The sequence below is a fragment of the Alligator mississippiensis genome, chromosome 3 (assembly GCF_030867095.1).
Source record: "Alligator mississippiensis isolate rAllMis1 chromosome 3, rAllMis1, whole genome shotgun sequence".
NCBI classification, from domain to species: Eukaryota; Metazoa; Chordata; order Crocodylia; family Alligatoridae; genus Alligator; species Alligator mississippiensis.
Genome location: NC_081826.1, coordinates 61,770,251 through 61,796,362, shown reverse-complemented (window position 1 = coordinate 61,796,362; position 26,112 = coordinate 61,770,251). Strand labels below are relative to the sequence as shown.

The following is a 26,112-nucleotide window of genomic DNA, read 5'->3' as shown; positions in this document are numbered from 1 at the left end:
CCAGCACCCTGCCATGGGCTGCCTATCTTCACCTCCTGGAGCATCCAAGCTGCTTGCTCTTACCCATGCTGCTCATCCACTGTCCTGCTGTAGGACAGCAGCAGTGAGGGTAAGCACAGGCACAACAGAGCAGCAGGGAGGACTGCAGAGGGAGGTGCTGCAGAAGGGAAGGAGCAGCATGGCACAGCTATGTACTACCTAATTGCCCCGTACTGTCCTAGGCCAGGTTGAACCTTTGCAGGCTGGATCCATCCCGTGGGCCATAGGTTGCCAATCTTTACTCTAAGATGCTTCCCTCTCCCTTCCCTGACAGGCTATATGTGACTTTTCTCACTCTGATAACACCCTTCTGTCCCCTCGCATAAAATATATGGACCCAGCAGAGTTTGGTAGCATAGGGTGACGTGGGTAAATACTCTAAGGAGGGCAGATCATAAGATTAGACTTTGTTAAGGATGTAAATTAATTGTTAATGCTTTATGCATTAGTATAAATCACATCAGAATTTGTTCCTCATTTCATGGAATCCCATTATTGACCTGATCTCAGTCCTTCTCCTTCATCTCTTTTCCTCTGAATCACATTAAATTTCAAGTCATAGAATAAAGACCCAAAGTTTATTTTTTCAAAGGAAAAAAAAGGAGAGCTGGTGAAAACATCCCTGACAGCTGTACTCTGTGGCTCAGTAAATTTAAGCTTTTTACTTGTTCCCTTCAAGGATGTGTTTAGTCTAGATTCCCTTGATTTATATATCTTTTTTGGCTGGGTTGTATTTTTTATGCAGATTTCCACTGATTTAATTAAAGTTCATGCTTGCCTAGGATGAGACAGAAGAATGTGAGTGAATTTAATCCTTGAAAAGGTTTCTTTTGCAAACCATCATTTAAAGAATTGGTTAGCTTTTAATGCCATCTCCCATTATGTTTTACAAAAACATTCTGAAATAGGTGGAACTTGGAACCGTGTTGTGAATTCATCTCTATTTTCCACTTACAGAAGTGGCAGTGCATTGAAGATACATCTGGCAAACTTCGAATTCACAAGTGTAAAGGATCTAGTGATATGCTTGCCATCAGGAAGAGAACACGAAGCATACACTCCAGGGGATACAGCAGTAAAGACAAAGACTGCAACTGTGAAGATACTGATTACCGAGCCAGCAGGACCCAGAGGAAAAATCAAAGACAGTTCATGAGAAACCCTAATACACAAAGTAGGTGATATCAGGTAGCAGGAGTGAAGTTAACTGAGAAATGCTGTAGCAGCAAGCAATTATATATGTAACAAATACACCTGTAGTCTACATTTGAGTAATTGCTTCTTTGAGGAGTCGGAACTTACTTGGCTGATACCACAGTAAGAAAACTATTTAAGCCAATTGTAGTAATGATGATGTTTTGGTGCCACCTATTGTGCTGGTTGAATATAAAACATAAGAGTAACATAAAATCAATACAACTATTATTTCATCAATACTACATTGGTTAAAATGTTGTTCTTTGAAATTCACTAGGTGTTTCAAAAAATCAGACATTAAAAAATGTTGTCAAAAGTTATATCTTAATAACCTGAGGATTTTATCAAAACTAACATAACGTTTTTGTAGTTTAATGAGTTAGAAGCTAGTGTACTCTGGTGGACTGCACTGTGAAATGAAGCCGCTATGAGATTAAACATACTACTATTCAACTGACATTAGACTTAAAAAAGATTTCAAATGGCTGAGTACATAAGGTTGGACCCAGAGAGTATTAGTCGATGGAAGTGAATCATTATGGTGCTCCATGACTAGTAGTGTCCCCCAAGGCTCCGTCCTCGGACCGGTTCTCTTTAGTGTCTTTATCAACAATGTGGACACTGGTGTCAGAAGTGGACTGGCCAAGTTCGCCAATGACACTAAACTTTGGGGTAGAGCATCCACACCTGAGTATAGGATGGTAATCCGGGCTGATTTGGATAGGCTTAGAAAGTGGGCAGATATAAACCCGATGGTGTTCAATACTGAAAAATGCAAGGTACTCCACTGGGGGGGGGGGGGGACCCACAGCAAGCTTATAGGTTCGGCAATGCTATGCTCGCTAGCACCACAGCTGAAAGAGACTTGGGGGTCATGATTGACCACAAGATGAACGTGAGCCACCAATGAAATGTTGCAGTTGGTAAAGCAAACAAAACTCTGGCTTGCATCTATAGATGCTTCTCAAGTAAATCTCAGGGTGTCATCCTCCCACTGTACTCGGCCTTGGTGAGGCCGCAGCTGGAGTACTGCATCCAATCCTGGACTCCACAATTCAAGACAGATGTGGAGAGGCTTGAGAGAGTCCAGAGGAGAGCCATGCATATGATCAGAGGGCAAGAGAACAGGCCTTACAATGAGAGGCTGAGAGCTATGGGACTCCTCAGCCTGGAAAAGCGCAGGCTCAGGGGTGACCTGGTGGCAGCCTATAAGTATATAAGGGTTGTGCATCATGATCTGGGGGAACGCCTGTTCACCAGAGCGCCTCAAGAGATGACAAGGTCCAATGGTCACAAACTCCTCCAAGACCATTTTAGGCTGGACATAAGGAAAAACTTCTTTCCTGTCCAAGCCCTCAAGGCCTGGAATAGACTCCCTCCAGAGGTGGTGCAGGCACCTACTCTGGACTCTTAAGAAACATTTGGACACTTGCCTTGCTGGGATCCTTTGACCCTAACTGACTATCTGCCCCTGGGACAGGGGGCTGGACTTGATGATCTTTCAAGGTCCCTTCCATCCCTAATGTCTATGAAATCTATGAAATAACAAAACAAAGTACTAGTTTGGGAAGGGCTCAGGTAGAAGAAGAAACCCTCCAAGTTTCAATTTGTGAAGGTTGTCTTCAACCATCCTCCCCTTGTTGGACTTTGTCAAGCTCAAATTTGGACAGCTCCGCCATTTTCCCAGCCTAGTGGACTTCCTGGATCTACAAGCCATGGAACAAAATTCTCAACAGCCATCATGCCACCACAGTTCCATTAAAAGTTGCAATATTGTTGGTTGTAGGCATAACTAATGAGTTTTGAACCATCAGCAGAGAGCCTGGAGGGAAGAGAGGGGTATCAGTCTTACTGTCCCTGGAGCTTCAAAGACCATGGCTGTTCCTGCTGTGGTGTGCACTCCACAGGGCTCCCCTCTAAATTGGCACTTGGGGCTAGTGCCCCACTCATCCACCCCTATTTCCACTTCTGCTGTGACAGTCATAGTGTAGATTCAGCTCTGAGCTGCCCCCATACTATGCCCTCCTGCCCACATACTAGGTTTTCTCACACACTTTTCCCAAAATCCAGCAGCTGGAAATTGTAGAGCAGAGCAAAAGATGGCACCACAGAAAGGCATGCTTCTTTATCCCACCTCCAGACATTAGTTTGTCTTACAAAACTCTTTTGAATTCCATCCAAGCAAAGAACAATCAGAGGGGCATTATGGTAATCAGACACAGTTCATAGGCAAAGGAAAAATTCAGACTTTTTTTTCCAAACTGCTCTCAGATAACATTGGAATATGTTCCAAACTGTATTTCAGTCACTTGATTAATAAATAATGCAGTAGGAGATTTGGGCCTTGCAGAATCTATTTGACCCTGCATATCTTTAACCACTCCTTCATTACAAAACACAGGATTGTAAATCAGAGAAATGCATGGAAGCTGGCGTTCTCTTCTGAAAGGCATACATCTTCGTTGAGTCTCTGGGAATGGTTTTTTTCTATACGTCAGCAGGCATCCATTGAACTAGTTTAGAAGGAAAATGTGGTTTGAAATAAATTTTAAATGAGGGTCACTGTTTGCACTTCCAGAAGATTCTTGTGCAGAAGGTTCAATGTGGAGTGTCTAAAAAATGAATGGAAAGTTTGGGATGTGATCTGCTTTATCTGTCAGTGGATATACTTTCTCACAACTCCCTGAGATGATAATTCTTTTTTCCTATGTTACACTAAGAATTTAGCTGAAAACATAATATTAAAAGTTCCAGGATTTCACATGAAGTCTTATCTATCAGACACAAATATGAAATGTTATAATCTGTTTCCACTTCCCCCTCACTCCCTTAACATGATGGCACTGAATATTTAACGTATATAACGATTCCAATATCATTTTAGTTCTGTTCAAAAAGATGTTTGTTTCTTCCGTTTTAAATATATTATTACCTACCTAGTGACATTGTTTCAATTTACATGAGGGGAGTCAATGACATAGCTCATGGAGCCTCATCACCTGGCGTCCAGTGCTGCCTAATGGACGCATATGTGGCATGCCATGGAGCAGCCTGTGAACCACATGCAGCACATGCTAACTCTGGCTTTGGCCCCATCCCTGCATGCTGCAGGGGGCATATGAGGACCAGTCTGATGCATGCCACATATGGCAGGGAGGGCTGATCCAGAGTGCATGCTGCAGGCAGCATGAAGGGCCAGTATCTAGGCCCAATCTATCCCACAGACCAGACCCACAGTACTCATCCAGCCTGTGGGACCTGATGAGTTTGGTACCTCTTGTTTACAGGAAATAAACTATCCCCTTCTGAAAGGTCTACAGTCTTATTACTGTGTGATTAACTGTATTGTCAGATGTTTATATATTATGTAGACTACAAGATGGTGTGGTATAGCTTGAAAGTGTTATCACCAAGAGTTTGGGATACCTATATTTGATTATGACTGGTAAAATGCTTGAGTTATGCAGGTCATCCAAGTTGAATCCAAATAAAATATTTATACCATTCTCTTCTTACATTTATTGGTAAAACAAACAAACAAATATATTTAGAGAGTATTTCACATTTTATTGGGATTTTTTTTATTATCTCTCTACCTTTAAAGCAAAGTGACTTAGTTACTTGTAGGATCTGTAAAATAGGATTTATGGTATTTTAAAATTGTAACATTTCTAAGTCTAGAAACTCAGGCCCTTCCAGGCATAGAAATGAGTTCTAGATTCCCTTGAAAATGGGAGAATCTTTTCTAGCCCTGCAAGTTGCAAGTTATAGGAGATCCATTATATGCACATGGAGGGAAAAGGTGGGGGTCAAATCTTGCCCTTTTAACTTTGAATGGAAAAAAGGTGCCACTAGATCTTAAACAAGCATTCGTTTACCAGTGCACAAGAAACCATGTATGAGGCAAATGCCATGTGGAAATTGTGTCAATAACATGATTTCATGTGGATCTACAAGTGCTGAATATGTCTGAAAACCAGTCCTTAGGTGTCAAAAGTTGGGTAAACAAAATTGTAAAGCACCCAGTCTCAACTCTGACTTGCTGAAGATTATGAAAAAAAAAAATTTTCAGGTCAGAAAAGTGAACTGAGGTATCTCATGTCTGTGCATCAAATCACAAGTTCATTCTCTTTGTTCTGTCTATGAAATTAGTATGTACCCAAGAACTGAGAAGGCCTCAGTGAGGAGGTTGAGGCATGACTACAGGAGTGGCACAGGTGCCTGCCCAGCCTCTCCTACAGTGGCCAGGTCCTGCTCATCAGCAGCCTGGCACAGGTGTGCTATCCTGGCCCTACTAGTGACCCTACCCAAAGGGCTCTAGAAGCTCCACATGGACTTCTCGACCACATTCAGATGAAGTATGTGGCACTAGAGACACGTCTGTGGTTACATACCCAACATTCAGCTGTTCTCAGTGCTGCAAGGGGGGGGAGACTGACCCCGGGAGATCTTGGGGTCAAAAAACACATGCAAAAAAAACCAAAGCAGAGCACGCAGGGACAGTGCGCTCTGCCCAAAACCAGAGCCTGACCTGCCAAAGCCACACTGCAACTGCCAGCCAGGCTCCAAGCAACAGGATCACTGCTGCTGCAGCCCCAGGGGGTCCCCAGGACCCCCAATAAGGCTGCTGGGGTCAGCCCAGTGCTGGCCCCAGCTGCCCCTACCCCACCCGGGGTAACCTGCCATGTACCAGAGTGTGCATGGCACAGATGTTTCCTGAGAGAAGTAGCAGTGGCACAATGTGCCACAAGGTGTGCCACTGCTTTTTGTCCCCGGGGAAACAAACATCCACGCTCATGTGGACATAGCTCTGGAGGGCATGGCAGAGAGGTAGCTTCAGTCTCTGGTGATACGGTGTTTTTGTTGCTGACAGGGCGTTTTTGTTGCTGGGGGACCACACACTTTTGCACTTTTACCTTTTTGTTTTTAATATTTTTGTAATAAAGGTTTAAAAAGTCACATCTCAAAGTACTATTACTACTACTATTAATCATTCAGAAGTATATAAGCATGCATGTTTTCCTCTCCCATTGCAGAGTACAAACCAAGATTTGTTCACACTCGACAAACTCGATCTTTGTCTGTGGAATTTGAAGGTGAAATATATGACATAAACCTGGAAGAAGAAGAATTACAAGTGCTAAAATCCAGAAGTATTACTAAGCGTCATAATGCTGAAAATAAGGAGGATTTGGAGAACACTGATGGTGCTGGAGCTGATGGTGAAGAAATGCTAGCTGATGGCATCAATATAGTTAGCCAGCCTAGTTCTGTCAGAGTGACACACAAGTATGAATGCTTTATCTATTTTTAAATTCTTATACTTTTTCTTGTGTTTTTTAATATTTTATAGTTTCAGCATGCCAGAATACAAGAATATCATAAAAGAATGATTTATGTTTTATATTTTCTTTTACCAGGTCAAATTACTTACCTATTAAAGTAAGTCTTTAGGGGCAGCGAAAGTCCAGTCCATGGGCCAGATTGGGTCCATGGCAGACTCCATTTCACAGCAGCCCTGCCCATGTTATTGCAGTTAGTTTCCAGGGAAACCCCAGCAGCAGCGGGGCCATGACATTGTGGGGCCAGTGTCTTGACAGTGCTGCTGGGCAGGGAAGTACTCCAGGGCTGAGGCTGGGATCTTGCAGTGATGATAGCATGGTTCATGGCCAGGGCAGAACTGTGATCCACTGCCTACATGCCCCCAGACTACATTGTCACCACTGCAAGATCCCAGCCCCAATCCTGGAGGAGTTCCCTGCCCAGCCATGTGCCCAGCTAGTGCTGCTGGGGCCAGTCTCCATGGAAACCCTAGCCCCGCACTGTCATGACCCTGCTTCTGGGGTCTCCATGGAAACCAACCATAGCAACTCAGGCAGGGCACCTGGGGAATGGGGGGTGGCCACTGGCTGGATCCACCATTTTGTCCATCCCTGCTATAGATTAACTAAATCAGAGGCATATAGCATCAGCTTTCATAAGCAATGGGCTTACTGCTTCTGATTTATAAGCTTACAAAAGCTTATACTGTGCATCTCCAGTTTATAAAGTTCAAATCTACACTTCCTTTTATATAAAGCTGGTTAAACTTATTTACAATTGGTTTCGCTTGCTTTTTATAGAAGGCCCAGTTGAACGTACAATTGAGCAGAACTGAGCTGGAATAGTTTTCCCAACCTAGGAGAGTTTTTCAGATGTCAAAGTTTAATGCCTTTTCTGAATCAGACTACAAAAAAGAAAAACCTTGAATATTTTTTGCAAACTTTGCATCTGAAAATATTTTTGATAGGCTTAATAAAACATTTTAAATCCAATGTTTATGTTTTAACCTTTTTACTATATTTCATAATAAAAAGTTCATTTCAAACTAGCAATTATTTTTTCTTTGGAAAATGCCAGATAATTTGCACAGTCCCCAAACTTTTTATTAACTTTGAAATTGGGAAATTATTAAAACTGACCTTTTCTCACAAACTGTTTCAATTTGAACAGATCAGTGTTTTCCAACAAACAAAATATCTCTGTAGAAAATTCCAAACCAGCTCTACTATAGAGAGCTAACCTACTATGGTCAGGGATGGAGCAGTAAGTAATCTCTTCTGTCTCTGCTCTGTACCTGTGTGACTCAAGCAAAAATTAAAAAAAGAAAAGATAGTGGTATCAGATCAGAGCAGGACAGGTGATGGTGTGCCCTTAAATTTTCAGTAATGCATAGTTAAGGAAGCTCTGTGTGACAATCAGCATCTGATGAAGTAGGCTGTTACCTGCAAAAACGTGTGCCTCTCTGAGGCTTTATGGTGCCTTCTGAAACAATTAGTAAAACGGACTGTGAGAAGATAATAGCCTGAAGATTTTTCTCTCTCATTCTATCCCTCAGCATGCTGTTTTTCTTTGCTTAGAGACATTTTCCTGAACAGCTGTACATCAATTAGGCACTTTATTACCCAACTATTCATATTTTTACCACTTATTTGAACTCTTTTTCAGTAACATGATAAATTAAGTGTCATGTAATTGGCAGGCATGTCTCAGTCTTACCTTTTTTGTGCACTTGGAATTGGACTCATGGTACTGTGGCAAGATAAAAAAGGAATCTTCTTCCCTGAAGCTGGTGTCTAAATAGGCCATGGCAAATCTGGCTAACAGAGTATTTAGATATCTGAGGGGGTTGTTTTGGTTTATTTTTTTGACTGAACTGAGTACGCCTGACATGGTAATATTGTTAAATTTCAACACAGCAGGCATAGAGCTCTTGCCTTGAACACGTTTTCTTTGTGCCGGAGTGAAAACAGATGGAAGCAGTTATTTGGACTATTAAACCAACACGAGCCTCGGGGTGTCATTGTTGAATTTGTTTTATTACTTGGTAGAGGACAGAGTACCACTGGAAAACCTTGAGGGAGGGCAGAGTGGGAGGGCCGGAAAAGAGACTGGAAGAAGAATGAAGAGGTGGATGGTCAAAAGGAAAGGTATTGATCTTTGTATTCATTATTTGTTGAATGACTGCTAATACTTATATTCGTAGGTGTTTTATTCTTCCAAATGACACTATCCACTGTGAGAGGGAATTATACCAATCAGCCAGAGCCTGGAAGGACCACAAGGCCTACATTGACAAGGAGGTTTGAGCTGTTTCCAAATCTATTCTGAATGAAGACTCTTAACATTTATGTCATCACTGTGTAACTCTGATTATAAATATACTTTGCAGATTGAAGCTCTCCAAGATAAAATTAAAAATTTAAGAGAAGTGCGAGGACACCTGAAAAGAAGGAAACCTGATGAATGTGATTGTAGTAAACAGAGGTAAAAAAAAATCACCTGCAGCACTGCTTGTGTTATTAATTTAGCAGACTCATTACTTTTTTACAGTGGAAAAGATTTAACCTTGGTATAAATGTTCTTTATTAGCCTCTGTAAGCTTAGTGTCCAAAACAAAAGAGCAAAGTTTGTATTCTGATCCAAAAATTGTCAAAACTGTTGGATCTGGGATTTTATTTAATTTCATTATATATGAAGAAACCAGTATGAATGAAATTAAGACTCAGAGCTGTATTTAACATTGAGTGTCTATGGTTACATATTTGAACCCATCTCTAGCAGTACAGTATATACTAATACTGTACTTACTTGCATATGGCATACGCCTTTTTTCCCCAAAAATAAGCCCTCCAAAATTGGGTTGCTGGTCTTAAGTGAGGAAGCTGATTTTCTTTGCTAGAATTTCACTGCATGAAGGCATAGAAGGATATGCTGTGATACAAGATTAGATTATTGCCAGCTTCTCTATCTCTGCCAAGACCCGGGAGGGGGCACTCAGTGTTAACACTTTCATAGCCACTCTGAAATTGGCACTGGTTTTGGCAGGTTTTAGCAAGGTTTGGCAAGGGTATGGGGGACGTGTAGTAGTGAGGTGGCACCCACCACAAGTTGAGAGAGACTGTGACAGGGTTAACACTAGACTGCACCCCCTCCTGTTTCCAGACAGACAGAGAAGCTGTCAGCCACCCTGTAGCGTGGTGTGTCAATGAAAACACTCAGCTCTAGCCATGAATCTGGAAAAAACTTTTTTTCCTTATGTTCATATTTGGGGGGGAGGGGTACTGTGAAAGAGAAAGTACTGTGTGTCGTCATGCAAACACTAGTACTGCTACTATTTCAATAAAACAACATAAAAGATCATTTTCAGCTCAACACTTAAACAGATGGCATATTTCAATTTAGCTTTGAATACAAAAAATAAATTCTGTTTTCCATGACTTCATAAAATTTAACCTTTTTTCATAATGTTGCTCATAGCTATTACAACAAAGAGAAAGGGGTGAAGGCTCAGGAGAAACTGAAGAGTCACCTTCATCCATTCAAGTAGGTGTAATGCTTTTCCACTCTAATATTATGTAGCTTTTCAGTAATTGGGGAACGTCAGAAATAAATCAGTCATAAACACCAGCTCCTGGGCAGCAAGAATACTGAAAGATAGCAGTACTGAAAGCTTGGGAGCTGAACCCTCAGAAATTCGGGAAAGTGATTCTGAAATTAAAAATAACAGCAAAATTCCAATGGAATTAATCATTTGAAGGACAGACTGACTGACTGACTGATGCCTTGTAGGGTCCCATTACCCTTAGATACAATACTTAATACAGCATTTATCAAACTTACAGAAGAAACCATTGTGCCATAACTCCCTCTAGTAAATTTTGAGAGAGGTGTTAATTATCTTCCCTCTCATGTAAATGGTTTCCATGATGCAGCCTTTTAAAACCTCAGATAAAAATCATAATTGTTAAATCTCTTTTTAAACAAATAGAAATTATTCTTTGTGAACTACAAATTGCTTTCCTTTTCAACAGAGAAGCAGTACAAGAGGTGGACAGTAAAATTCAGTTATTCAAGGAAAACCGCAGGAGAAAGAAAGAGAGAAAAGGGAAGAAGCGCCAGAAGAAAGGAGATGAATGCAGCCTTCCTGGACTCACATGTTTTACCCATGATAATAACCACTGGCAGACAGCACCATTTTGGAACTGTGAGAACCTTTCTTATTATCTTCACATGTAGACATTAATGAGGGTCATCCTCTCATGTGTGGAGATATAATTTCTAACCATCTCAGACACTATGGGCATTATTTGAAAAATAAGTACTTATGTTGCTGCTACAAAATGCAGAAAGGCTGTTCAAATAAATTTATGAAGAGCTGCATTTGTAATTCTTGCTTCTATTATCTCTTTATTATGCTGTATCACTTCGAAGCCCCAGTCAAGTTCAGGGTCTGACTGTGCTAACCACTATAGAAAAATAAAGAAGACCTGTCCATCAGCTATTTAGTTTTGTGTCACCTCTTGTAGATTAAGCTATCTAAATGTTTGGGGGGACTTCTAAATACGTGGTTTTATAATTGTAATAAGAAAAAATATATATGCTCCATTTTTTCCAAGGCCTTATGTCCATTAATTGCTCATTATTCCTTACAATAGCACTGGTCAAATTTTGATGTCTCACTTGTGAAAAACTGCGGTCAAGATTTTTTATTGATGTAGGTTGTAGCCATGTTGGTCTAAGGACATAGGCAGGCCAGGTTCTTTGGGTAAATCCAATATCTTTTATTAGACCAACTCAAATAGTTGGAAAAATTCTTCTTAGCAAGCTTTTGGGCACAAACACCCTTCATCAGACTGAGGAAGCATCTGCAGACGGTCTGTGTTCTTCTTGGATGGAGTGGTAAAGCAGCCAGAAGCCAGTATGTATGCAAGAAAGCCAGTCAGTTAAAATGTAAATTGAGGTGGTCAATATGTGAGAGACAGGGTGGTGAGGGATGGAAGTGTCTGTAGTCAAAGGATGAGAGAGACAGGGGGAGGGGAGGGCGGGGGGTGGGGGGCGAGAATGAGAATAGCTGGTAGAAAGTGGAGGGTTTACTTGGGGAATCCAGATTTTTTATGGTATTTTATAAGCCTTATATAAGTTTCCCTGCTACCTCTCCCCTCCCAACTCCCATGAAATCAGTTTCTGTCATTTGAAGTCAAAGCAGAATTAATTGTAGGATTTTTACCTTAGGGGTTTTAATTTATAGGATTTTTACCTTCTGTTTATTTCCAATCCATGCTTTTTAAAATGTGTGTTCATAGGTATGGGTTGTTTTGGGGTTTTTTTGGGGGGGGGGCAGTGGGCGGAGGGAGGGGGTTGGTTCTTTATTTTTTAATACCTTTTAACTTTTTAAAAGTTAAAGAATTTTCAAGAGAATCAAGTAAATAGTGTGTCAAATCATCCAAGATTCACCAACTGAAGAGATATTTCTTTGTCATCTTATTCTTCTAAAATTAATGGGGATTTTTTTCCTATTACAGTGGGCTCCTTTTGTGCTTGCACAAGCTCAAACAACAATACTTACTGGTGTTTGCGAACAGTTAATGAAACCCACAATTTTCTCTTCTGTGAGTTTGCAACTGGATTCTTGGAATATTTTGATATGAACACCGATCCTTACCAGGTAAATCTGTTTCCATGTTACCAACTGTTCAGCACTAGCCTTCTGTATCTTTGCACTCCAGTTAACAAATGCTTTCTTTTTCCATCGTTCTGCTTCCTCTGCCCAGCTGACAAATACAGTACATACTGTGGAAAGAGGCATTTTGAATCAGTTACATGTACAGCTAATGGAACTGAGAAGTTGTCAAGGTTACAAGCAGTGCAGTCCACGACCTAAAGGACTTGAATCAGGTAAAAAAGAAGAAAGAAAGAACAGATCATTTATATTTTAGAGCTATGTTTGTTTCCTTAATCAATAAGTGGATCCATTAAGTCTTTCTTCATGAAATCCTTGCACATCTACTAATATTGCATACAGAGGTATGAGAACACACTATCCAGAATAGTTTCATAGCTATAAAAAATCTTTAAGTCTTGATTGTAAGTTTCTAAAGGTTACTATGGATAGACAATACAAAGTATTGAGAAGAAAGATTATCCTGGCATTACTCTAAACAATAGTAGATGTTCAGGCAGACCTTGCTTATTAATATTCATGGCCATTTTGTAGGACATTAATCCATTCTCTCTTACAGGATTAATTATGTTTAGTAATTTGCTTTCTTATAGTATCCCTGCTGGGCAGAGAGCATATGAAGTGTTAAAGCTATTTTATGTTCATGTTCCTGTCTGTCTGTGTGATCAACTACAACTTCTACATTGCAACTAAAAACTTAGTTGCAGAACTCTAATCAGTACATCCCCTCACTTTTTAAGGAGAGTAAGCTCTAAACCACCCTTTACAAATATTTCTGAATAAAATAATGAGCTATATTTATATATTGATAATTTAGAATTAATTTTGGTTGACTAAAAAATTACGCTTTTTGCAGGAATATTCCCTTCTTCATATTTTACACAATCACTTCTTTATTTTTTCTTTTTTTTTCTATGAAACATTGTCTTCATTTATAATTTATAATTGGGGATTTTGTTTTTTGAAAATCACCCATTTTTCAGTTCTATATCCAAAGCTTTCAGGAACCCTTTGTTGGACTGCAGTTCTGTCTGTATTTAACACGGTACATTTCTTTTTAGGAATTAGATGCTGTGCATGGAAAACTACATTGTGAGTGGTTTTACAAGTTCTAAACACTAACAAAAGTTACTCTTGTATTTTCCTATATCAGGAAATAAAGATGGAGGAAGCTATGATCCACACAGGTATCCATACTTTTTTATTCTCCTCAGCAGCTTCTTTCCAAATAATTGCATGATCCAGTCCATTTCGACTAATGTCTGTATCCTGCCATGTTGCACACAGCATAGAGCTTTTGGTGCATGCATTTTCTAATAATAGTCTACACTGAACTTGGCCATTGGTTTTTAGCGCTGCCATTCTGCATTTAACTTTGCTCATTATCACAACAAGACTTCATGAAGCTCATTTAAATTATTCCATGTCTGTGTTTCTTAAATGCTTACCTTATATTGGGACAATACAATAAAATATGCAATAAAAGCGTACACTTTTTTGTTTAGGAAGACTACATTTTACATGTGAAACCAGTGTCATTAAATATGCTGTTTGGGTTGTATGTACTCTAAGCGACAAATTAAACATTCACTGAGGTCAGTTGGAATCTTTCCCCTGACTTTAGTTGCCATTGCAGAAGGTCTCCAGCACTTGAACTGGGGTTAGGGTTACGTTTACAGTACCTACATCCATAGGGAAAACAGGGTCAGAAAAACAGTTTTCCTAAGGGACATAGGCACTAAGAAAGGTGGTGTTATAGCATCAGTCTATACTCAGTTCTTCTCCCACTTTACATTAATTTTATGCCTTTGTAGCCCCATTTACTTTTCTTGGTGTTACTTTTGATATACACCAAGACTGCCCAATTAGTAGTTCATGGGCTGCATGCAGCCCACAAGAAGTTAAATCATGGCTCACAGGGCCAAAAATTTTGCAGTGGGGGACAAGCAGCAACAGCATAAATCGCCACAGCTGCCAGAACTGTCATGTCCATGGGGCCAGCACCCAAGGGGTTAATGCCACTACTGCCCCATTACAGATGCATTTATGCCCCATATACATTAATGCCCCATTACAGATGTATGTTGAGCTTCCCCACTGGAGATACCTTTTAGTGGTGACATTAACCTCATGGGTGCTGGTTGCCCTGCTGCCAAATTTCTGGGTCAAGATGCCTTTCAGCAGTAGGGCTAGCAGTAGCAGCACTATCAGCATGCAGGGCTTAATGCTTCTGCCTCTTGCCTTCCCAGCAGAGTTAGATCATCTAGCCTGTGAGATGCCCCACAGTCCAGATCTGGCCTGTCACCTGAAATATATCACCTAAAATAAGCTATATAGCCCTGATTTATATCGAATTCAGGGTGGGGGAGAAAATCAGGCTCCTACAGGACACAGATGTATTAATGATCTATTTTACAGTGGAAACAAAAGAGGGCCTTATTGTTCTCTCTCTGCATCAAACATAGTAGTTGGGTAATAATTAAAATATATTGTATTGCTTTGTAAATCTCCTACAAAGCCAATTTTATATTTTTCCCAAAGTTGTAGTTCCATGACTGAAAGAGAAAAGAACGTAAGAAGTGCCATCTTAGGTCAGACCACTGTTCTGTCTAGCCCAGTATTCTGTCTCCCACATTGGCATAAATGGATGCTATAGAGGGAGAGCACTAAACTGCATAACTCTAGAATGATCTATCCCATATTCAGTACTCTCTCTGGCACCTACCATTGTTCATTGTTGTTTTAGAGAAGCCAGAGGAAACATCTCAAACTATTCTGTCCAATAGCCATTAATAGATCTATCATCCAAGAATTTATCTAGTCCCTTTTTAGACTTGGCTATACTGTCTGCCTCCACTACCTCCTGTGGCAATGAACTGTCCTGTGAAACCTTTAGTTATTTCATAATTGTTTGCATTTCTGATTAAAGCCCAGTAGGAGCTAGTTATTTGCTAGGAAGGTAAAATAAGATTCTTGGTTTTGGTATGCTTTAAATTAGCCTTTTAAGTGTTTTATATGTTGATTTTCTTCCAAACATTTCTTGTTACTGCTCTTAACAACATCTAACAGAAATGGCATTTTTTATTGTAGGATTGTATGACATTATATGGAACAAACATCATTAAAATATATCTCATCACAGAGTTTAATGAAAAAAATAATTTTAATCTCTGATAGTGAGACATTTAAATATTATTTTATTGTTAAATATAATGGTATAGTATAACTAAAACAATGCTACTCAGTGCAGTAGAACTGAGGTTTCCCAACTACTTTTGGGACCTGAAGTTCCCCAAAGTTCAAGTGTGTTTAAGTTCAAAGTTTTGGTTCACACTTCTCCCTATGAAAATGTGACATTTGTCAAAGAAACTGTAATTATGTCTTAGTAAACTTTGAAAGAAACATCGAAGAGGAACTGATCATATATTTACCAAATCTTCACAGGAATTAAGCAGGTTAAAAAAGAGGTAGCTCCATGCTGCTTGTGGAGCTTGCGCCCCTCTCACCGCTTAGTCTATCAGGGTGTTGCCCCTCCCCTCAACTTGCCTGCCACGACTTGGATGTTAAATGCAGTCTAAGAGGGGTCTACAGTGGAGATCCTTGCTTGGATGGGCTTCCCAATAGACGGTGGTACTCACGGTCGTCTGACGTGATGTTCCACAGGGCTCTGCCTTCCCTACACCCCATCCACACGCCAGCCAATGGGTGCTGCGTTAGAGATGTTTTCCTGGCCCCGTATGACGGCGTCAGACCGTTTCCCCAGGTTCCAGTCGCTCTCCCTTCCTTCGTGGGGGAGATTTCTTTTCTTATAGAAAATATTCCTCTGAGTCAGGAGGAGCTGTAGGGGTATCCCCCTTATTCCACCTCCCTCTCAGATTCTCAGCTGCCTCCTCTCTCCTACCGCAAGCAGGGAGCTCCCTTGCCTCCTGGGTGTAAGCCTCTTCAGGTGGCTGAAAGGGTGCTCCTGCTTGACCTGCTTGTCTGCCTCCTGCTCTGCCTCCCGCAGAAGGCTTAAAGCATTTCTCTGGGCTGCCTGCTGGAGCCTCATAGGCTGGGTTGCTTCCTCCCCGTGCCGGAGCTCGCCTCACGAGCTGCCAGCCTGTGCTCTCTGTCTCCGGCTCTCACCCGTCCCCACTCCGAAGGGGTTTTTAAATCTTCCCGCAGCGGCCGATACGGCCACTGGGATTGGCTCAGCTGTTCCCCTCGCTGGAAACAGCTGATGCCACAGCCGGCGTAATGCCGGTTTGCGTGGCTACGTCCGCGAACGCAGCTCCTGCTCCCGCTGCTCTCCATGAGGTACGTATGCCCCTCTGGGGGCTTGCGCTCAGGGTTTGGGGTCCGCGGGCTCTTTACTCTCTCCCTTGAGAGCCTGTGGGGGCACCTCACCGCCACACTAAGTCACTTAAAATAGTCCTTAGACTTATAAAGTCCTGTTTAATAGTCCAGCTTGGGTGTGTTGGTGTTTTAAAAATTCTTTAGTTTATAATTCAGTACAGAACTAAATGTGCTTATTTTCATCCAGTACAACCTGCACTGGGGCTGTAGGCTTCTGTGTCAGTTAAGTTTATTAAACACTTGTGGAAAGAATGAAGAATAAAGGTCAATTTCTAGCCACGGATGTGCTCAGGAAGCACCCTTAGGGGATCTTCATATCATATGCCCAATGGAAGGGCAGAACTTCACAAGATAAGTAGCTTCTCAATTAGCATGAGCTATGCCTACAGGCTGAGACTGTCAGAGCTGCCTAAGGAACTCTGATGTACATTTTTCTTCTAAAGGGGGAAAGGGTTCCAGATCCTTAAGGAAACTTTGAGAAAACTGAGCTACAGATTGTCATGGGACTTTCATGGTATAAAGCTAAATGCAGAGAAGCTCAAGTAATGTGCGAGTAAAGCATCCAAAGGTGTGTGTGCTTGTTTGTGAAACTTTGGCAGCCAGTTTTCTACATTGGGTCCAGTATGGATCTGATAATTGTGAGAAATTCTGAGAAAGAAACACCTCTATGTTATACAAATTGTCAGTGCTTACCTTCCTCATGCTTATGTAAGGTTTTTTTTTTATTCCAAGGGAAACATTTTTCTATCTTTTCCCTCTTCACTTTATTTTCTTCATATAGAACCAAGCTTGTTCAGTTGTGAAATTGAGTTGGGTTGTGAAATAACTAATTCAACCAATCACTTGATAATCAGTTCTGGGAAACTAGCATTGCTTACTTATTTTTAAACTTGTATGGAAGCTTCTTTGTACTTATATTAAAAAACAAAACAAATCCTTTCTGGATCACATTAAAATGATAAATTCAGAATCCATCATGGCCCTGAAATGAGACTTTGTTGGGAATGTGGAATATCATATCAGTTTATTTCTCTATATATTGCTCAGAACAGAAGATGGTTTGGAGGTTAAATCACTGATAAAATTACAGATATGCTGCTTGAATTGCATAGAAAAAAATGTAAATATTGTATCATCTGTACTTCATTTGATACATGGGAGAGTTATATGAGTAATACTCATTAATGATACCTCCCTTCTATTACCCTCACTAGGCCCCTCTCCCCTAAAAAAAAATTTTTTTTAAATACCCAAAAACATCATCAGAATGTTACTGGGAAAATAGATCTCTCTGGGTGACATTTCTAGACATACATGATGTTGGTGAGTGTTTTGCCACTGGGTTTTTCTTATCCTTTTTCACAAAATTCCAAGAAGGACACATGTAACTGACGGGCCGGTATTCTTATAAGCTTGCCATGTAATAAATTAGCAAAAACTAAGTGAACCCAAACTACAACAAACAGAGGTAGTGCTGGTGTAGGCTCTGTAGCTGGATAAACAGAGTTTAAGGTTGACCATGTGGTCTGTGACACTGTAACAAGTATCCAAAAAGCTGATGTATGGATTGCACCAGGACTTGCATTCAAAGACCTGTCCACTGGGTGGGAAAACCCCCAGCTACAGGCAGCACTGGTGGTCTCTCCCGTGCCATGTAATCCAACAAGCCATACATGATGTCCCCTACACAATAGAAGATAACTATAACAGGTGAGGACAGGAGGGACCAGAAAAAGAGATGGAGACACACCCAAATGGTAGGTGTAAGGGAGAGTTCCTCTCCCAGGTTGGGAGGAGGTATGGTAAAGATAGAACCACAGGATCAGGTGTGAGGTTGCTTGAAGGGGATGGGCATAAATGAAGGGGATGTTTTGAGGAAACCCCCTTTCCTAGGTGGAAGGTTCATGGCGATCCCTGAGAAATGTCAGGGTCAGCAGTTGGTCCTAGCTGTTCTGTTGGCCCTAGCTGTTTGGGGGTCATTTGATTAAGCCAGTGGAGCCCACCATTCTAGTTCTGTGGGCTGGATGAGTGATGTAGGCCCAGTCTGCAAGCCAGATCCCACACAGGGTTGGCCTGTGGGTGCAATCTAGCATGCTAATCTAACCCTACATACCTAGATCTGGCCATGCACTGGCCCAACCTCATTCGCCTGGATCCAGCCATTCACCGACATGATCTGGCATGCAGAGTCACATTATCTGGCTCACAGGCCTGCTCTCCACAGATCTGGAAAGTTGGCAGAAGAAAAGCAGCAATTAATGCTGTCACTGCACTTCCACAAAGTTTCCAGGCCTGCAAGAGCCCTGTGCAGTGGATGACATGGGTACACAGGCCAGATCTTGCCCACAAGCTGAGGGGTGAGCACCCCTGGGTTAAACTATATAGGGAGAGAGAAAAGACTGAGTTACAAAGTTGGTATCAGTGGATGGTTTTTTTGAAAAGTTGCTTGTGCTTTAGGGATGAAATTCATTCTTAGCACAAAGTCCAGTTTCTGGAGTTTTGTCTGAATCATTTTATAGGAAATAAGGGGAATATACTTTCCTGTGCTGGTGGCAATAGTGGCTACTGCCACACTGTTATGTTGGTATGGGGTATTCCAATTAGCAAAGAACCAGAGTATGACCTATAAGACTCCCTGACTTATCAAGTATACTTAAGAGTTTCAGACTGCAATTACCTGAAGGAAACAAAGCAAAATAATTAAAATACAGAGAAACATACTGTGTACTTGGCCACAAAATAATTAAAATTTATGTCATAACTTTCCTAAAAACATTAATTCACCAGGCTGTTTTTCCTGTTGAAATCTTATTTTTCCCACAGTAAAGATGGTAACTACCATGACGTACTCTGAACTATTCACTGCCATAAAACTTTTGGATGTTTTTGTGTAACTCTTCATTCCTCTACACAGGATTTAATGGAAAAGCATTGCAGTTTTTCCTTAACAAAATACTTCTTTAATTAATTTGATAGCAATTCTGCCCACAATAAGGGAAGGGAACGATAAAGACCTCTCTGTATACCCGTCAAGCAGTGCAAAGAGAAGAGAAACCACCTGGAAATCTCCTCACCCTAACCCTAACTCCTGCCCGACCTTAGATTGAAGCTGAAATGTGGTTCCTCTGTTCCCAAAGAGGATCGGTGCAAACATTTTAGAATGGGAGTAAAGTACAAGGATTTCTAACCTACTAGAACACCCAATATATTTCCTTCTAAGATTGAAACATGCCCACTCATTGCAGATTTCAACTTCTGGCCCTCATTGATTGTAACAAAGCATGGAAAATGTGTTCAGTATCAGTAGTTCCTGTGTTAAAAATGGAGCTGTACTATTATGCATTTGAGATAAATTTCTTGAATTAACATTGACAACCAGTGGTCTTTGTTATGAAACAAGCTTTAAACTACCTTCACAATGTTAGCTATTTTAGAGTGAGTAAATATTCTAGGGACTTTGATCACATCTGGAACCTTTCAGAGATTTCCTTAAGGTTTTTCTTTTTTTTCTGAATGTGCTAATATAAAATCCATCTGAATTACACTCATATGTATGCTTCTCATTCAGGCAAGCTTTTCATGGGTGTCAGTGCTATCCTGTACCCTCATATTACTGGATAAATCAGTTTTGTATCTTGTAAATTAAAAAAAGAGAATATGCAATACCCCCAACCCATCCTCAGACTAAGGAGTTGTGGTTCTGAAGTTGAACATTGAGTTCTTTTTCCTAAATTGATCTATTGATTGATAACTGCCTAGATAAAACTAAGGTCCTATAACTAAATTAGTCCTGAGGGGTTATTTTTATGAAGCTGTTTCATCTGTGAACTCCTATAAGCAGAAGTGTGCATTTACATAATAGTAGTAGTAGTAATACAATACAAAATCTTCTCTAACAGCCACTGCTTAAAAAAAACAAACCCTTGAGATAGCTGACGAATGCAGACAGCCTAAAGACCAGGTCATGCAGTGGATCCCACTGGCTTCATGGGAGGACTGCTCACTGGAAGCTTGCAGAATTGGGCCTACATATATCTGTTTGTTTCCTCCATAGTGCAGTGAGAATAATTGTGTAAAATAATGTGTGACAATTGTGAAAAGCTAATTGGTTGTTTATTAGAACAATTTTTCTCTGTATTTGTAATGTCAGGACTGCAGGCACATCATTCTGTTTTGGTCTGAGTGTTCTTGTTACACCCATGCAATTCCATTGACTTGACTCTGGTTATGTAGGAATAGAGAAGGCAGAATTTGTATGTTCAGCTCAGCAGGAGTCATGTACGTGTCTACCAGTATTTGGCCTTTCTATGCGAATTACTAAGATGTGAAAAGCATGGCGAGTATTACCCAATAACTATGTACATTGTTAATGGCTAGTGCATTTCAGCACGCTTGAACAGCAAGGAAAGGCATGTGGAAGCTCCATGCTTTCCTTATTTGGTGATCACCATTAGACTTTGTTTATTTCTTTTAACAGAGGAGAATTATGGGATGGATGGGAAGGTTAACCTGCCAAATTTCACTGAGGACGTCAACTGGCAAGGACTGGAAGATTTGTACAGTGTGAATGAAAGTTTATATGAATACAGATACAACTATAGACTTAGTCTGGAGGACTGGACTAATTACTTGAAGGATTTAGATAGAATGTTTGCACTGCTGAACAGTTATGATAAGCAAAATAAAACAGACAAGAATAAAACCACTCAAAACAGTGGTTACCTGGACAAGTCGCCTACACAATGTACCTTGCTGGAAATGACCTCTGCTGAGTCAGACGAGGAATCAAGTGGTCTGACTGCAGAAGAATTACGGCCTGTTGTGCTAACTGACTTTGAAGCCCTATCTTTGAGCGCAGTCATTTTAAGTCAAGAGAGGAAACTTGAATTAAATAATGATATCCCTGACAAAAGTCGTTTGAACGCAACACACTGGAGAAATAATCAAGCTGAAAAATGGATGGAAGGTAAAGAGTCAGACAATTTTGAAATAGATTTCAGTGGAAATGATCTAATGGAGCTGGAGTCCAGACATAGTTTCATTTTACAGCCCATTAGCATGCTTCAGAAAGACTCACCTGAGGATGGCGGTGGCCCTATGGAAGACGTTTTTGAAGAGCAGATCTATTTTCCTGTGAGGTCTGGTGAAGCCATTGTACACCAGGCTATAAGTGTATCCATCAGGGATCCCTCTATCAGGTCTCAGAAAATGGAAACTACTTTGGAAAATATAGAACCTAATTTTTCAGGGGAGACATCGCAAATCATAAATGTAGAAGTCAGTGCCTCATCTGCACTCTCCCTAGATTAGATCAAATTATGAACCGTATGAAGTTCTCTTGATTTTTTTTAATGGCAAATTAATAAAGGTAATCATGACAACTGACATTCCATGTTTATTGTAGATACATTTTGCAGTTAAAGTGAGCCCAACTGTGTGTGTGTGTGTGTGTGTGCGTGTGTGTGTGCGCGCGCACGTGAGTGCCTCTGTGTGTGTGCGTGTGTATTTCATATATACATACACACATGCACTTTCACACTAGCTTTTCAAAACTGGGAAAATAGATTTCCACAGTGTTAAAAAAAGACACAGTATTAAGTTTATAGTGCAGTGATGCATAGATTTTGTAAGCTAACCATGATTTTCTTAAAACAAGATCATTGAATCATGTCTTTCTTTCTGAAACATCCCACCATAAATGATTGTCTCACTTCACTCAAACTGTCTGCATAATGTATTTTTGATAAATTATTTTTAACCACTGGAATTTCTTAATGTCACACTTTTGAGTAAAATGATATTGCACTTTTATAATCTGTATGCCATACCATTTATTAATCTGATACTTTACATGTTCTTAATTAGTTTATTGTCTGGTGTAATTGTGAAATACTAGGTTACCAGGAAAAAGTTATTCAGTGTGGATTGTGAAAACAAATTGAATATTATTTAAACAGAAAATATTGCATGTTTTGTTACTTTGATTTACTGAAATTTACTCTCAGAAAGATATGGCTAATGAATGTTTTGAGTAGGAGGATTTATTTTCAACTTGGCTTATTTTCTCCTATGTTGGTATCATCAGTGTTGAAAATCCCTGAATGTTCTAATTTTTTTTTGCTGATTTCTTCAAGGTTTACATGAGTAGAATATGTTTTTCATCCTATTAGATTTATTAGTCTGCACAATATCTTTTTTCTGAAAATATTATCTTTTTAATTTTTTTTTAAACAGGCATTAAAGGGAAGTGTAAAATCATATTAGATTGATATATTTTGATACAAAAGGCACATGGGGTCAGAACAGTAGTCTGGAGTCTGTTGTTCTTGTAATGTGTTATAAAGCTTTTTTGGATTTTACCAAACATTTAATTTTAGAAAATATATTTCAGAATTGACTTTAAAAACGAGTTACTGTTGAAAACTTAACATCCTCTTAGTTTTTTTTTTACATTATTAAAAAAAAATAAAAATAAAAAAGGATTACCTCACACGCACACAATTCCACCATGTCCAATTCACAAAGAAAGTTTCTTATGTTACGTGTTGTTTAGCATAATGGGTGCTTCTTTTAGTCTATTGCAAGCATTGTGGGATAAGTTTATATTCTTTTGCTTTGTCTAAGCTGACCTTTTTAAAATTCTTTTAGTAGGATTTTAATAATTTTAAAAAGCAACCTTTATGATGGACTCTGTAAATATGTTAATTAACTAGCTGTTTATCTGTTGTATGTGTCATGGGCTGAATGACAGAACAAACGTATTTATGGTCATGAATGATGCTATTTGTAAATAGAATTCAAGTTACTAGGACACAAACTGTCTTTTTAAATCTTGTATAATATTTCTGTGATACTTTTATAGAACAATTCTGACTTCAGGAAAGTCTAGAAGCAATATTTCTTGAAATAAAAAGTGTTTTACTTTACCTGCTTCAGAGAGAGAAACATCATCCAGTTTTTATAGTAAATTTAAATGTTATAATTTTAGCTTAATTTTGTTTATTGTTTTATTCGAATCACAATTAGACAATTGGTAATAAACCTATATAATACTTTGCATAAGGAAACTGCTACTTAAAACCATTCCTCATGGTTATGAACAATGTATTACTTGCTTAGTAAATATTGCAAATAATGTAGTTCCCAATCCATCAAACCATTATTTCCATTGTAAGCAAATGAAGCAACCTGCATGCTTAATCCACTGTCCTGAGCTCAAGGGGATAACCATCTATTCCCTTTCTATGGATAAATGGACTGGGACCTTTAAAGCAGTCGCAAGCAGAGGATGTGGGGCTGATATTCCTGCTCCTAGCCCAGTCTTTACAGCACTTGCTCATGAAGTACAGTAGGATTGTTTTCCCTCTTGAGTCAAACCCACAATTCTTGCCTCCCAGAAGAGCACCTTACATATGGGCTATAGGCTGGGTATGGGGAAATCTACGCTCGTATTGCAGCTAGGACTCTCTTCAGAAAAGAAAGCTGTGTAGTAGGCTCATCTTTCAGAGCTTGGGTTGAGTCCCAGGCTTGAGATCCTGCTGTTTTGACTGGTGGAGCCCATCCACCAATCAGGAGGCAGCAGGAGAAATAAAGCAGAAGAGCTCCCCTGGACCTGACTGAAGATGTAAACTGTCTGGTCCAGAAGACTTCAGGGGTGAGCCTGCTACAGATGTATTAAATTGAACCAGAAAGAATGCACAGTAGAAACATAACTATGTAGCCTAGTGGTTGGGGTTCAGCAGGAAGAGCGAGAAATGTGGATTCTTGTCCTTACTCTATTTGGAAAAAAATTTTGGATAATATACAGAAGTAGACTTAAGAGGGTGGATCAGATGCCATGCTGCCTCTCTTCCAGGTGAGTATCCTATTTCTATGGCCACACACATCTTGAATTCTTTCTGGACCAAACTGGAGACCAAATAAATACGAACGCTAGCTGTGCCTTTGATGTCATTTTGACTCCTACTTATTCATAGCCAGCTTTTTAAACGCTTCAGCTTTCTTAAATACCCAGTTTGGGGGGGGCTGCAGTCCATTTGATGGGCCAGATCTCCAGCCACATCAGTATACAGGGGCTGAGAATTTGGGCTCCAAACTCTTTTAAGAGACCTTAGACCTCCAGTTCTATGCTGGCATAACTTCACTGAAAGCAATGGCGTCATATCTAGAACCTGCACTCTGACTTTAGCTTTGCGGTTAGGATGCTTTCATGGGGGCAAAAATAGCAAGAAGGCAGTAGAGAGGCTTGAACCTTCTTCCACTTCCAACAAGTGATCCATGATCCATGCAGGAGTCCCATAGAACCAGGGGTACCACCTCCTCTTCCCCTGGTGTTTTAAAAAAAAGCAGTCACTACTTCATTTTATATGGGACCCTATACCAGGGGGACATGTTAGGTATACTCCAAGTGCCTAGTGTTTCAGGTCCTGCAGGCACTTAGGCAGAGGAAAGACTATTTTCTGGGTCTCAGTTGGGTTGAGGTGTGAACTAGGGGCTGATCTGGTCAGTCCTGTTAAAATCCAGATGCTGGTGCATATATGCAGAAGTAAGGCTTCCAAGCCTGGCAGGTAGAGGCATCTAGGTAGCTTCAATGCTTCCAGGGTTAGATGTGGTTTTCAGGATTGCAAGTTTAGTTAATTTTCTTCCCATCAGCCAGTAGATGTCACTGTAGAGCAAGACAATAACTTCCCATTCCAGAAAGGTGAGCACATCATGCAGCAGCAGTCTCAACCCCTGCCAAGACCATCCTCCTCTATTGATTTTTAAAGTAGCAACTGCACCCTTGATAATGCCATATACCAGAAATCTGATTAGAGCTTGAATTACAGCAAATGCAGTGTTTATTCTATAGCTGTTATATTGCTTCTTAATAACAGGTCTTTGAGGTGAAAATACAGAAGTCTTATTTTGGAGATGAAAACAGACAATTGCCTCCATACTTTTCTGCTGGCTTCATGCAATTACAGCTAATGTTATCAGTTTAATTTGTCCACATGAGCCTGAGTCTGTACAGCAGATTGAGGACCTGGTTCTCATACCCTTATTAAAGTTCAGCTAGCCCATGGAAACATGTGCTCATCAGCTCTTGGTTGATTTTGGCCATTTTGCATTTGTATTACACTAGAAATGGATCCAAGGGAGGTGCAGAGGGCGCACTTTCATTTCTCCCCTCCCACTTCGGTAGTGTGGCACATGTACAATGAGCTTAGGAGGTGGGGTTGCTGCACACATTGCCCACCTCCCCAAATCACCCAAACATTTCACTACACTGTAGGGAAGTTACATGTCCAGGGGTCTTAGTATCACCGATGCAATATTTAACACTGGTCAAAGTTGGTCCAGTACAACTGGTCAAAGGTTATCCATTCTGCTTCAATTTCAGTGTGATCAGGATCCGGCTGAGTGAACACCCACTAAATCCAATGGAAGGATTTTTATTAATTTCAATGGACCTTGCGCAGAGTCTTACTTCAAACCAAATCCTCCATCTTCTGGAACACAGAGTGCAGGGTTTTGTGCAGGGTTTTTTGGGTCATAAA

The 26,112-nt window shown here is 40.3% G+C and overlaps 1 protein-coding gene across 4 annotated transcripts in view; it reads left to right on the top strand.

Moving 5' to 3' along the window:
• Positions 1-23,499, top strand: part of SULF1 (sulfatase 1) — a 175,868-nt gene extending 152,369 nt beyond the window's left edge. For 3 of the 4 annotated variants that reach the window (XM_059723992.1, XM_019498559.2, XM_059723990.1), the window contains 9 exons: positions 997-1,213; positions 6,273-6,525; positions 8,762-8,858; positions 8,948-9,042; positions 10,036-10,101; positions 10,590-10,762; positions 12,081-12,223; positions 12,330-12,453; positions 21,051-23,499. In XM_059723992.1, the coding sequence (XP_059579975.1) occupies positions 997-1,213; positions 6,273-6,525; positions 8,762-8,858; positions 8,948-9,042; positions 10,036-10,101; positions 10,590-10,762; positions 12,081-12,223; positions 12,330-12,453; positions 21,051-21,883 (2,001 nt within the window). In that variant the 3' untranslated portion in view covers positions 21,884-23,499. Of the gene's footprint in view, positions 1-996; positions 1,214-6,272; positions 6,526-8,761; positions 8,859-8,947; positions 9,043-10,035; positions 10,102-10,589; positions 10,763-12,080; positions 12,224-12,329; positions 12,454-13,391; positions 13,426-21,050 lie in introns of all 4 variants that reach the window. The other variant, XM_014606809.3, reaches the window with a different exon arrangement.
• Positions 23,500-26,112: the final 2,613 nt, after the last annotated feature.